Source organism: Periophthalmus magnuspinnatus, chromosome 7, assembly GCF_009829125.3.
Source record: "Periophthalmus magnuspinnatus isolate fPerMag1 chromosome 7, fPerMag1.2.pri, whole genome shotgun sequence".
Taxonomy (NCBI): domain Eukaryota; kingdom Metazoa; phylum Chordata; class Actinopteri; order Gobiiformes; family Gobiidae; genus Periophthalmus; species Periophthalmus magnuspinnatus.
In genome coordinates, this window is record NC_047132.1 from 617006 (window position 1) to 631609 (window position 14604).

The 14604-nt window shown below is 40.6% G+C and overlaps 1 protein-coding gene across 2 annotated transcripts in view; it reads right to left on the reverse strand.

The window, feature by feature from the left end:
- The window catches only part of vps13d (vacuolar protein sorting 13 homolog D), a 43241-nt gene extending 34187 nt beyond the window's left edge, over nt 1–9054 (reverse strand). For both annotated transcript variants that reach the window (XM_033969935.2, XM_055222864.1), the window contains exons 1-7: nt 8818–9054; nt 6665–6803; nt 6506–6583; nt 5447–5637; nt 3407–3487; nt 2631–2747; nt 2305–2409 (exon numbers count right to left, since the gene is read on the reverse strand). In XM_033969935.2, the coding sequence (XP_033825826.1) occupies nt 2305–2409; nt 2631–2747; nt 3407–3487; nt 5447–5637; nt 6506–6583; nt 6665–6761 (669 nt within the window). In that variant the 5' untranslated portion in view covers nt 6762–6803; nt 8818–9054. The remainder of the gene's footprint in view (nt 1–2304; nt 2410–2630; nt 2748–3406; nt 3488–5446; nt 5638–6505; nt 6584–6664; nt 6804–8817) is intronic.
- Between the last annotated feature and the right edge of the window lie 5550 nt (nt 9055–14604).

The following is a 14604-nucleotide window of genomic DNA, read 5'->3' on the forward strand; positions in this document are numbered from 1 at the left end:
TCAACTCCCACCTCCGGGAGAGCTTCTCCCTGATCCCGGGGGAGGTTGGAGACATGGACTCCGAGTGGGCCATGTTCTCCGCCTCTATTGTCGATGCGGCTGCTTGTAGCTGTGGTTGTAAGGTCTGTGGTGCTTGTCGCGGCGGCAATCCCCGAACCCGGTGGTGGACACCGGAAGTAAGGGATGCCGTCAAGCTGAAGAAGGAGTCCTATCGAGCCTTGTTGGCTCGTGGGACTCCTGAGGCAGCTGATGAGTACCGGCGGGCCAAGCGTGCCGCGGCTCGGGCAGTCACAGAGGCAAAAACTCGGGGTTGGGAGGAGTTCGGGGAGGCCATGGAGGAGGACTATTGGACGGCCTCAAAGAGATTCTGGCAAACCGTCCGACGCCTCAGGAGGGGGAAGCAGTGCTTCACCAACACTGTTTACAGTGCGGGTGGAGAGCTGCTGACTTCGACTGGGGATGTTGTCGGGCGGTGGAAGGAATACTTTGAGGATCTCCTCAATCCCACTGTCACGTCTTCCGAGGAGGAAGCAGAAACTGGGGACCCAGAGGCGGACTCGTCCATCACCCTGGCTGAAGTCACTGAGGTGGTTGGCAAGCTCCTCGGTGGCAAGGCTCTGGGGGTGGACGAGATCCGTTCTGAGTACCTCAAGTCTCTGGATGTTGTGGGGCTGTCTTGGCTGACACGTCTCTGCAACATCGCGTGGCGGTCGGGGACAGTACCTGTGGAATGGCAGACCGGGGTGGTGGTCCCTCTGTATAAGAAGGGGGACCGGAGGGTGTGTTCCAATTACAGGGGAATCACACTCCTCAGCCTTCCCGGTAAGGTCTATTCCAGGGTACTGGAGAGGAGAATCCGACCGATAGTCGAACCTCAGATTCAGGAGGAGCAGTGTGGTTTTCGTCCTGGTCGTGGAACACTGGACCAGCTCTATACTCTCCATCGGGTCCTCAAGGGCTCATGGGAGTATGCCCAACCTGTCCACATGTGTTTTGTGGATCTGGAGAAGGTATTCGACCGTGTCCCTCGTGGTGTCCTTTGGGGCTGCTCTGGGAGTATGGGGTCCGGGGCTCTTTGCTAAGGGCTGTCCGGTCCCTGTATGACCGGAGCAGGAGCTGTGTTCATTGCCGGCAGTAAGTCAGACCTGTTCCCGGTGCATGTTGGACTCCGCCAGGGCTGCCCTTTGTCACCGGTTCTGTCCATTATATTTATGGACAGAATTTCTAGGCGCAGCCAGGGTCCGGAGGGGGCCTGGTTTTGGAACCACAGGATTTCATCTCTGCTGTTTGCAGATGATGTTGTCCTGATGGCTTCTTCGAGCCAGGACCTGCAGCAGGCACTGGGGCGGTTTGCAGCCGAGTGTGAAGCGGCTGGGATGAGAATCAGCTCCTCCAAATCCGAGGCCATGGTTCTCGACCGGAAAAAGGTGGTTTGCTCTCTCCGGGTGGGTGGTGAGTCTCTGCCCCAAGTGGAGGAGTTCAAGTATCTCGGGGTCTTGTTCACGAGTGAGGGAAGGATGGAGCGTGAGATTGACAGGCGGATCGGTGCAGCGTCTGCAGTGATGCGGTCGCTGTATCGGTCCGTTGTGGTAAAGAAGGAGCTGAGCTGGAAGGCGAAGCTCTCGATTTACCGGTCAATCTACGTTCCTACCCTCACCTATGGTCATGAGCTCTGGGTAATGACCGAAAGGACAAGATCGCGGATACAAGCGGCTGAAATGGGCTTCCTCCGCAGAGTGGCCGGGCGCACCCTTAGGGATAGGGTGAGGAGCTCGGTCACACGGGAGGAGCTCGGAGTAGAGCCGCTGCTCCTACACGTTGAGAGGAACCAGCTGAGGCTCGGGCATCTGCTCAGGATGCCTCCTGGACGCCTCCCTAGGGAGGTGTTCTGGGCATGTCCCACCGGGAGGAGGCCCCGGGGAAGACCCAGGACACGCTGGAGGGACTATGTCTCTCTGGCCTGGGAACGCCTTGGGGTCCCACCGGAGGAGCTGGAGGACGTGTCCGGGGTGAGGGAAGTCTGGGAGTCCCTGCTTCGACTGCTGCCCCCGCGACCCGGCCCCGGATAAAGCGGAAGAAAATGGATGGATGGATGGAAAATCAGATCCAATGGTAAGAAGATTTGTCTTGTTCTTTATCAGAGGAAGTATAGGTAATAAAGACTGGAATTCACTTTTTGAATATATTTATAGTGATATCAAAACGGTGTGATGAGCTTTGAGAATGTATTGCTGGCATGAAAATTGAAAACTAATGTGCTATAGTAAAACATATGTGTAGCAGTGATAGGAGCAGAGGTGTGACCTGGATCTGGTTGACAGGCAGTTGTCCCAGCATGGTGCTCTGGGAGTCCCAGTACACGCTGAAGTCTTCGATCTCCAGCTGCTTCTGACGCAGCTGCTTCTTCCCCTGCATACATATATATATATATATATATATATATATAGTAGCTATAGTAGCTTGAAGGGTCTTGCCCAATTACCCACACAGGTTGTTTTATATATATGTATTTATAGAATTCGCTAATTCTTCTGGACACTTTTAAAATGAATCATATTATTAAAATAATAGCATTGCTTGTCAGCCCTACAAACAAAAATACTTCAAGTATGAAGGAGACACAGACTCACCGCCTCTTTGGAGGGGTTCTGAGCGTACACATTGTTGATGCAGACTCCTAAGGAAAAGGGCTTATTGGGATCAGAGAAGTCATCCTCAAACCTAAGGTGGACGTCCTGGATTTTCAACTGCAGACATGTACAAAGTATAAAGACTTAAAAGTATGAAGCCGAGAAGCATTTCACATTTTATAACATGTGTAACCGGTTAGCCTTTTCTTTTAACCTATACAAATAATTTAGTATAAATTTGTGTGACCAGAGTGAAAAATCAGACAAATGCATGGCTGTATTCATATCACAACAAAAATGATAATGTCTCAAAAAATATCACACTGAATAACAACAGAGAAAAGCACTAGAGGCTAAATGAGTTGAATGAGGTTTCTTTGAGCGGAGACATTGCACATTCTAATGATTATCTGGTAAATACCACCAATACCATACCATTTTAGTTTTTTATTTTTTATTTATTATATTTTCCTATTCTATTGCATTATAGGGCTGCAACTAACTAATATTTTAGTAGTCAACTAGTCAGTGATTAATTATTAGATTAGTCTACTAGTCAAATGATCATTTCTATTGTACAATTTAAATATATTTTCAACCAAATAAAAGTTGAAATATGGTGAAGTATTCTAGTCAGAAAATATTTTGTAATAAAGTGTGTTATTGATCAAAACCAGAAATTGCTGATTCCTTTCAGGCATTTTGTTTAAACCCTCCGTGTTATAAAAAGCTTTTTTCATATACATTTGTAACCGTAACAGAGGGTCAGGATTTACCTCGATGTTCTCCACGATCCTGGTGACCACAGATGCGGTGACCGAGTACCAGTAGGACTCCCCCCTCTGCTCACACTCGCTCTGCACAAGCACAAGGAGGTCACCATCCACCGCACACACATCACAAGGCTCACACGTGCAACTAGGGATGGGCCCATATGGATTTTTCCAATACTTGATATTTGTTCTGCTGCTATGGCTGATAACCTGTATTTGCTGATACTGATATTTAAATTTTAAAATCCATAGCAAGGCTCACAAATTTATCTTAAAATGGCACAAAATATTAAGTCCACTTTTTTCACCACAAAACTGTATATATGGTGTTTTAATAGCATTATATACTGTTCTTAGTCATTTGGCAACTTTAGGGAAAACTAGTTAAATTTGCAGCTTTCTGGTCAAAAACACCTAAGTCTAAGAGTGTCCTGCCTTCAGTGGCCACTGTGATTTCAAGAAGCTTGAGACATCACACAGGACTGCCCTCACTCTTTTGTTTAGTCCTCCAGGTACTGTTCAGTTTAGCAGCTCTATTTTAAGTTGAAGTAAAAAACAAAAATGAATTGTTCACTTTTGTAAAAATAATAACAAAAGGCATTTATCTGTAATATAATGCATTTGTCTGAAATATAAAATAATCAACACTGACAGATAATCAGATAATCAAACCGATATAGTGGTTACAATTCCTTAATGCTTTCCAGTCTAGTTTTAGACCCCACAGCACTGAGACTGCTCTTATTAAGGTGACAAATGACATTCGCCTGAACACTGATGCAGGCAAAGTCTCAGTCTTGATCCTGTTAGATCAGAGTGCTGCCTTTGACACTGTGGATCATGGGATCCTCTTACAGAGACTAGAGGACTGGGAGGGCATCTGTGGTACTGAACTAAACTGGTTCAAGTCCTATCTAGAAAAGAGGGAGTACTTTGTTGAAATTAGAAAATGTGTCTCAGATAGAATGTCCCTGAGCTGTGGGGTGCCCCAAGGGTCAATCATGGGTTGTTCAATCTCTACATGCTGCCGTTAGGCCAGTTAATACGCAGCAATAATGTGTCACAACTATGCAGATGACACTATGTCTCACTGCAGCAGGTGAATATGGACCAGTGGATTCACTCTGCCACTGCATCCAACAGATCAGTGTGTAGATGCAAAACAACTTTCTCCAGCTAAACTCAGACACAGAAACATAGAGAAAGTGTTAGCAGTCACCTTGAGTCTTTCTCTCTCTAAAACCTTCAAATCAGGCTAGAAATCTAAGGGTAATAATAGACTTAGACTTGAACTTCAACAGCCACATCACTTTTTACCATCTCAAAACATTCTAAAAATCAAAGGTATACTGTCAAAACCAGACTTAGAGAAACTTATCCATGCATTTGTCCCCAGTATGTTAGACTACTGTAACAGCCTGCTCACTGGCCTCTCCAAATGAGCCTTAAGACAGCTGCAGTACATCCAGAACGCTGCTGCTTGGGTCCTGACTAGAACCAGGAAGTACTTCACAATATGTGTCCTGTGCTCAGGTCTCTGGCTCCTGTGGCTCAGAGAATAGACTTTAAAGCAGCTCTGCTTATGTACAAGTCTCTCCATGGCCTAGCACCAAAGTACATCTCTGACATGCTAGTGCCATATGACCCATCTTGGACCAGCCTCCTGCTGGTGCCCAGAGTCAGGACTAAACATGGGGACTTGGTGTTTCAGTTTTATGCAGCTAAAACCTGAAACAATCTTCCTGAATATCTGAGACAGGCCTCTACTTTGACAATGTCGATGCAAATCCAGGCTCAAAACGGTTCTGTTTAGCTGTGCATACGACTGCAAGGTTTTTATTCTGCACTCTTTTTTTTTTAATGTTAATTTTCTGATGATTATTTGATTATTTGTGTTTTGATATGTTGTGTTGTGATTTTAATGCCTTTCTTATTCTGTAAAGCACTCTGAATTACTTTATGTCCGAACTGTGCTATACAAATAAACTTGCCTTGCTTTGCCTATATCGCCCTATAGAGCTATGTGACACAGCCCAGCCCTACCCTAAACTTGTCCTCAAGAGCATGCAGCAGTCTCCTCTTGCGCTCTGCCTCCTCCTCGGCCTCTGCTTGAGCATCGTACTCCTGCAGGGGGCTGGGGCCGATGATCAGGTTGAGCTGGGACATGGAGATGACCCATGGTTCACTGTGCGGCTTGTAAAACGGGATCTGTAGTGTAATCTTTCCAATGAAGCCTGAGAAAACCAGATAACAGGTGATAACAAGAAAAAGCCGCTTTCTGTTTTAAGGTCAGCAATAATTATCTACAACTGTGCACATAGAAATATATGTGGTAACATTTTAAAAACCTGATGTTTTATCTTAAGCTTCTGAAACCTGGAAGGGAGGGCTCCTATATCCTTTAAAGTGCTGTAATATTAATAAATAGCAATAGTAAGGGACTTTAAAGTCTTATTTTTAAATGTAGCAGTTGCAGTATGGTAACTTCCTGTTGTTATTAAAATTGGAATTCTTTAAATATGCAATGGCAGGTTGGGAAAGCTGGCAATCCTAGTGCCTAGCTAGAATGTGGAAAAAAGTTAATTGTCGGTTTGTGTATTGCTTCCTTTTGCTCCTACTTGATTAATATTTTTATTGAAGTAACAGTACTCTTAGTACTGTAATAAAAGTTTGAGTTACTCTTCCCTCTGCAAGTAAGTCTACAAGTGACAAAAGCTTTATGTTGACAATATGAAATGATTTTCACATTTATGTTTCTTGCACTGCTCCTTCAGACATGATTTAGTTTGTCTAATTTTTGTATCTATCCTTTGAAAATACCAGATTTTGTGCATTATTTAATGTTTTGACCTTCAAATTACATTAACTGCAAATTAGAAATTATATGTTACATCCCGACAGTTACTCTTTAAATTACTCTTACTTGAGTAGCAGTTTTCCCAAATACGTTTTTACTCTTGAGTAATTTCTAGGAACATTACTTTGAAATATCCAGTGTTGTCATGTTGTAATAGTTTTGCCTCCAAGTCGTCGCTGCTTTTTATACCCCACTATGCCCTGTCAGGAGCATCATCACTAATCTAAACTCTGAAAACAACTCACCAGCTTTGACTTCAAACGGCAGGTTGAACTCTCTCAGAGCATCTTTTCTGAGAGGGAGATTCTCCAACTCCACAGCCCCTGAAACACACCCCTTTTAAGTCTTCACACTTCATACATTTGTCACTCATGGTGCCTCCTGTAGGTGCCTCCTGTACTGACCTTTGAGCAGAGCGATGGAGAGCTGGTCCGTGTTTAGGTTACTCACATATTTGCCCAGATATGTGTTCAAGACCCAAGCCACCAGGCCTTCAAGCATCTTCTCTGCTCAGCCTGGCACAGAATGCCACTCAGGCTGTCCCTATAGAAGACATAGTCACATAAAAAGGTTAATATGTCCTTAAAACTATTAAACCTAGCAATAGCATTTATCTGATAGATGTTGCAATTAGGAAATCACAAAGACCAGAATTTTTGAAGTACCATAACTTCCTACACAAACTGTAAACCCTGTAGTTTAGATGTGTGCAAATATGTTCTGAAATGTGATTCTTGTATTAGTTTGTTCATATTTCAGTCAAAACTACTGAATGTGTTTAAAATGTGAACTTTGAACAGAATCTCATTATGAAAACATAATGGGATTCTGAACACAATCACAATCACAGTGCTTGTCAGAAACATTGCAATTCAATTTTTGCCAAATCATTCAGCCCTATTATACTAAATATTTTAATCAACATTCATGACAAAGATCATTTGTACAGAAGAGGAAATAAAAATTAACTACTAAACTAAAACTATTAAAGACGCACCAACCCAGCCTTTTCTGTTCTGGTAGAAATACATTGGCTTACTAGGCTATAACTAGCATTTATTATTCCTTTGAAACCAAGAATGACATATGACAAAACTGATCAATTTGAGTTATGAAACTATTACATTCTAATATTAGACATTCTGAGCAAACAATGGCCAGTAAAAAGTTTCTGGGCCTGTTTGAAAAGAAAGTACACCTTTTGCTGAATCATGAACAGGTTAAATATTTTCACTTTGTATGAATGATTTACCAGCTATTTGCATCTTATTACTGGGTTTCAGATGGCATCACAACATTATAGTTATAGTACCTAACTGATATGTAGAAATAACCAAGTCTTACATTATCAGGACTACTGTTACTCTGAAATATGGTGTAATTACTTGAATAGGCAGACCACTATGTCTTTTGTGATGGAGGATTCGCTCTGCTTGTCTCTGTGGAAATATTATTTTCTTGTAAGACTGTAGTCCTTTAGTCATTTAGTCAAGCAGGTGGTAGGGAGTGGATTAGCTGAAGATCAGCAAGTGAATCCTGTGTTTAATATGCCTTTTCCATAGAAATACACTTTTTTTCCTTGTACTTTTAGTATAAATAGTTTGCATGGGCTCACACACAGTTGTAGTATTATGAGTGCAGTTACATGGTCAGCTCATACAGAACAAATTGTTTGCAAGTTTTTGGCTCCCTTTTTAGACAAAGCAATTCTCAAGACATGCCTTCAGTTGATGACAGCCCTTTTCCTTGTCCAGAATTTTCCACGGTATGGCATTGAATGTTTCTATCTCTATCTCTACAAACATTTTAGCAACAAACAGGTCTGAATATGGTCTAACTGAATATGATAGATAAGGTCTATGCCATACTGTGGAACATTTCTGGTAATGCAATAACACCTCCATGGAGACAAGCAGGTGACAGACCCCCCACGATAAAGTTACATTGTGTACCTTTAATTTAAATATCTTTCTTTTGAAAAAATGCCTTTAAATGAGTAGTTTAGATATCTAGAGCGTGTGCCATGAGCAGCTTGGCACTTGGACAGCGCTTCAGTTTGTGGGTAATTTTTTTCTTTAGAACTACATTGGAAATTATATAATCAGCCTTTAGACCTGGTTTAGCCCTGCTGTAGTATTGATTTATATCAGGTGGTACTCAGAGAGCCAAATCTTTTCTTTGGTGCTACTTGGTGTGAAAAGTCAGAATCACTGACCTAGCGTGTGATGTCCTTCTCAGGTGGGACAGCCAGTACTCCTGCCTGTACCTACTTTATGTCATTCTATTTTTATTAGAAATATCCAATACATAAATCCACAAAAGTTGCACCAGATTGTTTATTGCCGATAGTAGTACGTCACCTGCAACACAGCAATACTGACCCCTGCCCTAGTCTGAGAGGGACATCATCATCACATTCTATGAAACCAATAATACGTGCAGCCTAACAGGACCAAAACTATGCACCCTTGACTGGACACTGTCTCTTGACACGGGCGCAATCCCCAGCTTCACTGCACCTCTTATGTCACTGTTGGTCGCGTTAGTCATTCCTCACCGTGTTTAGTACATCAGATCCACGGAGCCCATGATATAAGCCCCGGGGCTCGTCTCCCTCCGGAATGAGCCTCCAAACGGCCCCAATCTCCCCCCACACAGTCTCAGCTCAGCCAGAGATCCCGAAACCGCAACCGCAAGGTTGTGACTGCTGCTGTGAGCATGTTTAGCTAACATGTAGTTAGCATGTAGCAACCAAGCGTCAAAGTGTGTAGACAAGTCGATACCAGGTCCGATTAATGACAGGCAGGTTCGGAAATGGACTCTTTGTAATACAGTGGGTCCGTTAAACGTGCTGGGAGACGTAAAAATCCAGTTTAAGATAAATAAGAGCCAAGTGTCACTTTCGTAAATAAAGATACTTCCTGCGTTGGCTAGCTCCCGGTGCGTACTTCCTGTCACGTGACAAAAACAATTTTTTTTGTTTTTTTTAAGTTTTGTTTTCAGTCATGCTGTAATTCGCCACAGAAACGATGTTTTATGAGGATTTTAAACATGAAAACAATTAGCATTTTATACTGGAAAAATTATGTTCTATTCCTCTTTTCTCAAAAAGATATTACTAGGTTTTAGATGCCATCACAACATTTTGCATAGGCCAAGAATACTTAATACAGCTAGGGGCAGTTTAAAAAATATAATAATAATAATAATAATAATAATAATAATAATAATAATAATAATAATAATAATAATAATAATAATAATAATAATAATAGTTAAAATGTGCCACATTTTTGTTGAAATATAATGAGTTCTTAGGTCTAATCAATAATAGAAAATATCAACATTTTTTTATTTAACTTTTCAATAGTTCATGGCAACAAACAATGTAATCAATAGGGAATTCTGGCTCTTGCCCCTCATCTGAGAGTATGACATAAATAAACACACACAAAAAAAACAAAACAAAAAAACAAAAAAGAAAAAAAATACTAAATTAATTTTAATAACAGAGTGTGATCAATACAAGTGTTCATGGTCCTGTTTAGATGTTTGATTTTCAACAAAAAGTATGACTGAAAAACTGTTGGCTTATGCTATTTAGCCTGTGACTGTTTTTTGTTTTTTTTGTGAGAGACTTGCATAAATCAACTCATCAGTTGTAATTCCAGATAAATCAGTTGTTTATGGTCAGACTGTGTTAAAATAAGTCCTAACCCCCAGAGAAAGCATCACTTACATCCTAAAAATTATTTAGGCTAATCTATTCAAGTAAAGTTAGGTTTATTGTGCCTTTAACCTGCTTGTTGTATGTTATTGTTTTGTCTGGAATGTTCCACAGTATAGCATAGGGTACTTTTAACATCGACAACTGATACTTTGCAGTTAATATTTTTAATGTTCCCTGGGGGCGTGATGCTAACTGTAGGCACTGCTCGTTCTAAAGGTCTGTTACTCAAGTTATACTTTAATCTGAGGTTTATTTTAATACAATTTTACCTTAAAGAAATGACTTAGCTGGCACTACAACAGGTGAGCTTTGTGCTGTTTAAACAAGTCCCTCTTAAGTACTATTACAGTCAAAAGCCAGCTAACATTAACACTCTTACCTTTTTGAAAGTCAAAACATGTAAACCGTTTTCAGACCATCTTATAACTTTTTTTGTAGACTAGTTATTGCTAATGTATATATTGTGTCACCATGGTAACTGCTAAACATTCTGCTATAGGTCTACAGGCAGAACACCCCCAGTGTGATGTCACTGCAAACAATCAATAGATACTAACTAAATATGTAAGCGTTTCATTGTGCTATTCATCAATTACAGCTCCTGGTTTCATTCTGATATGGTTATGTTTAGGGTGTTCTGGGACTGAAGGTTATTGAGTCAAAAGCAAAAATATGATCATCTTCATTTGTTGCTTAGAATTTAAAAAAGTTCACACAGAGACCACCACTGACATATCCACTGAGATGTTTTATTTTAAGTGTTAGATCCAGACCCTTGCCCCTGGTTGGCTCTCAGTGTGGCCCCAGCAGAAACATGTATGAGCCAGGTCCTGAGATGAGCCTGCTTTTCCACAGGACAGTGCATAGCGAGGTCTGACTGTAAACAGGCTGTTCAGAGGAGGGGGCAGGGGGCAAGTACTCACTCCCTCTATACAGGCTCAGATTTGAGGGAGTCCAGGGGAAGACGGAAGATCAGGAAGGACATACAAACATCACTCCCAAAGATTGTCCACATGGGGTTGTGCTGGGGCACGGACATATCTAGCTACTAGCAGGACCTCCCATCCACTAGTGGGCACCCAAAGCTGAATGTTTATAAACTGTATTTTAATGTGTGAATGTATTTATGAAAGGTTAAGAAGACTCCTGCACACACTTACAAAAGACTGGTGCAAAGTGAATTATGTACAATATTGCAGTTACGTTAGGGTCTAATTGTGAATGTATTTTTTTAACTGTTGTGATTGGTTGATTACTTGTAAGGGGGTAGTCCCTTAACTTATATAAGGGGAGTGGAAGAGGCTGTCCTCAAACCTGAGGAAGGTCAGAGGGATCAGAACATTCTATTAATACAAGTGAACCCTAGGTGAGACAGGGTGCGGGCGTCTTCTAAACCTTTCAGTCAAGTGCACCTGTTGCCCAGTCAGGTGTGCAGAGTCTACACAGAAATGTATTTATGACAAATAAAAAAACAAAAGCATATTTTATGTTTCATGTTTAAACGTACAGTATGTAACTCTCTAGAGGTGACACGTCACCTGCATGGCTCCATGGAAATAAAAAGTTAAAACCAGACAAGTTTTCTGACATACTGTGCAAGATTATTGCCAGCAGAACATTTCCATGGAAACAAGCAGGAGAAGGCCCTCCTCTAGGCCAAATAGGCCAAACAGTCAGGTTTGTGGAGATGCAAGCCTGGTCACAGTAACGATGTATGTTTTTTTAGTGCAATAAACACAACCAAAATGAAAAAAACAAACAAAAAACCCCTATAAAGTTACATACTGTGGTTTTAAATAAAATATTAACAAAGGTTTAAAAACTTGCCATCTGGACTTTTTGAATTTTTAATTGTAGACTTTTCACCTCAATCAAGGCTTTGTCAATTCTGAAGAAAATATGTCACCAACTTAGTCCAAATGGCTACTCAAACAACTGTTATAGAACACTCCTGAATGCCTGAAGTATTACACTGGCATTTACTATAAAATTACTAGTAAAAATAATTACCTTTCATTCATTTGCCAATGATATTTTTTTAAATTACATCATTGCCCTTTACCAGTTAGGGCCAAACTGCTCATTTGCAAAGGGCCCTCACATCGCTAGAATCAGCCCTGGATGGGGGGGACATACGTTTTATAAATACACAGGATCACTCAGGATGATCACAGGACTCAGGAGAACCACATAAACAGCCCAGGAGCCATACGCTCATTTCCACAGTTCTCCGTGAGTAAGCCCATGTAAAAAACACTATAAAACCTGTAGAAAATGTCCACATTGGGGCGGCAGCTGTGTCCTGTCACGGCCCACTCCACTTCAACAGTTCCAGTGTGCAACACTCAAATTGTGCAAAATGAACAACATGTCATAAACACACTATTGGGTTATCCAAAAATACAGTTCTAAGCTTTAAACATGGGGCCTGTGCATGTGGAGTAGAACAGTGGCTATATCCCAAACTAAAACTTCAATTTATTACAGTCATTACAGTATCAAACTTCATATCAGAACCCAAATATGTACTATAGCCCAAGGACATTCAGACCTGGTAAAACATGTTAAAAATAGCTCAATGGCAGCTCTAGAAAAACATACTTAAAGTGCATCTGACAGGTTTTCATGTTTTTCTAATTCTGACTTGGTTTGGTGGGATAGTACCTGTAAATATTTATCATAGTTTTGCATCAGTTAAGTGATCATTTGAGAAACACAATTTTCTGGCAATTTAAACATTGATTTAAAAAAATAAAAATGTTGCCATTTATTTTTGTAAGTCTAATCATAACTAATGTCTAACATCTATTGTAAAAAAAAAAAAAAAAAAAAATCAAATAAAAAAATCAAACTTATAGATGGTGGCTTTAACATTATAATCGCTAGGTAGTTATGGAATTACCCCATGTCCAAGATGAAAAGTTATAAAGTTCACCAAAAGAAAAAAACAAACTAAAAAAAACAATAAAAAAAACCCCCAAAAAACAACTAGACAACATGTTTATTAAAATCTTAAATACAATAATTTTTATTATGTTTAAGTGAAATGTGTTGACTAACCTGCCATATGCACTTAAGCATTTTAACTGTAGCCTATGGGAGGCGGCATTTTCTAACTATAGACATTATGTAAAACCTGTTATTGTGAGTTGTCACGCTGAAGTAACAGCTTGAACAATGAGGAGTCGTAACATGTATTTCCAGCCCTGTACCATGTCCCGAGGTGGGCAGCTTTACATAGTTACTTTTATTGGAGTAACTTTTGAAGAATTGTACTTTGAATATGATTTTTATCTTTGTGTTTTTATGTTTTATGTGTGTGCGTGTGAGTGTACACACCCGAATTTGCACTTCATTTCATGTTTGATTGTCTATCAGATTATGATCACTCCAAATAACAAATAATATTTTAATTCTACTAGTGTGGTTTTAACTTAAAATTTCCATGGAAATACAGTGGGGCAAAAAAGTATTTAGTCAGCCACCAATTGTGCAAATTCTCCCACTTAAAAAGATGAGAGAGGCCTGTAATTTTCATCATAGGTTCACTATGAGACACATCATCATCGATAAAATAGATTTCTGGCTCTCACAGACCTGTAACTTCTTCTTTAAGAGGCTCCTCTGTCCTCCACTTGTTGCCTGTATTAATGGCACCTGTTTTTACTCATTATCAGTATAAAAGACACCTGTCCACAACCTGGGGTGTGGAAACATCATACTTTGGGGCTGTTGTTCTGCAAAAGGGATCAGGACGACTGATCCATGTAAAGGAAAGAATGAATAGGGCCATGTATCATGACATTTTGAGTGAAAACCTCCTTCCATCAGCGAGGGCATTGAAGATGAAACATGGCTGGGTCTTTCAGCATGACAATGATCCCAAACACACTGCCCGGATAATGATTGGCTTCGTAAGAAGCATTTCAAAGTCCTGGAGTGGCCTAGCCAGTCTCCAGCTCTCAACCCCATAGAAAATCTTTGGAGGGAGTTGAAAGTCCATGTTGCCCAGCAACAGCCCCAAAACATCACTGCTCTAGAGGAGATCTGCAGGAGAAATGAGTCAAACTACCAGCAACAGTGTGTGAAAACCTTGTGGAGACTTACAGAAAACGTTTGACCTCTGTCATTGCTAACAAAGAGTATATAACATATAAGTATTGAGATTAATTTTTGTTATTGACCAAATACAAATACTTATATTCCACCATAATTTGCGAATCAATTATATAAATATAAAGACAATATGATTTTCTGGATTTTTTTTCTCATTCTGTGTCTCATAGTTGAAGTGAACCTATGATGAAAATTATAGGCCTCTCTCATCTTTTTAAATGGGAGAACTTGCACAATTGGTGGCTGACTAAATACCTTTTTGCCCCAATTGATTTTCCACCTCCAGACAGTTACATACTATCAGTTTAAAGCAATGTTATTCTTACGAGTACAATTTTGTCTTGTTTGCCCATCTCTGTGCATATTTGTGCTTATTTTGTGTAAGTAACGGTAGATCCACATCATCTATTTATGGTGTTCAAGTCTTATACATAGAGCTACATCATTTCTTTGTCCCCAGAACTGTCTATGTCTCGAGGGTCTAGCACTGGGACCTGT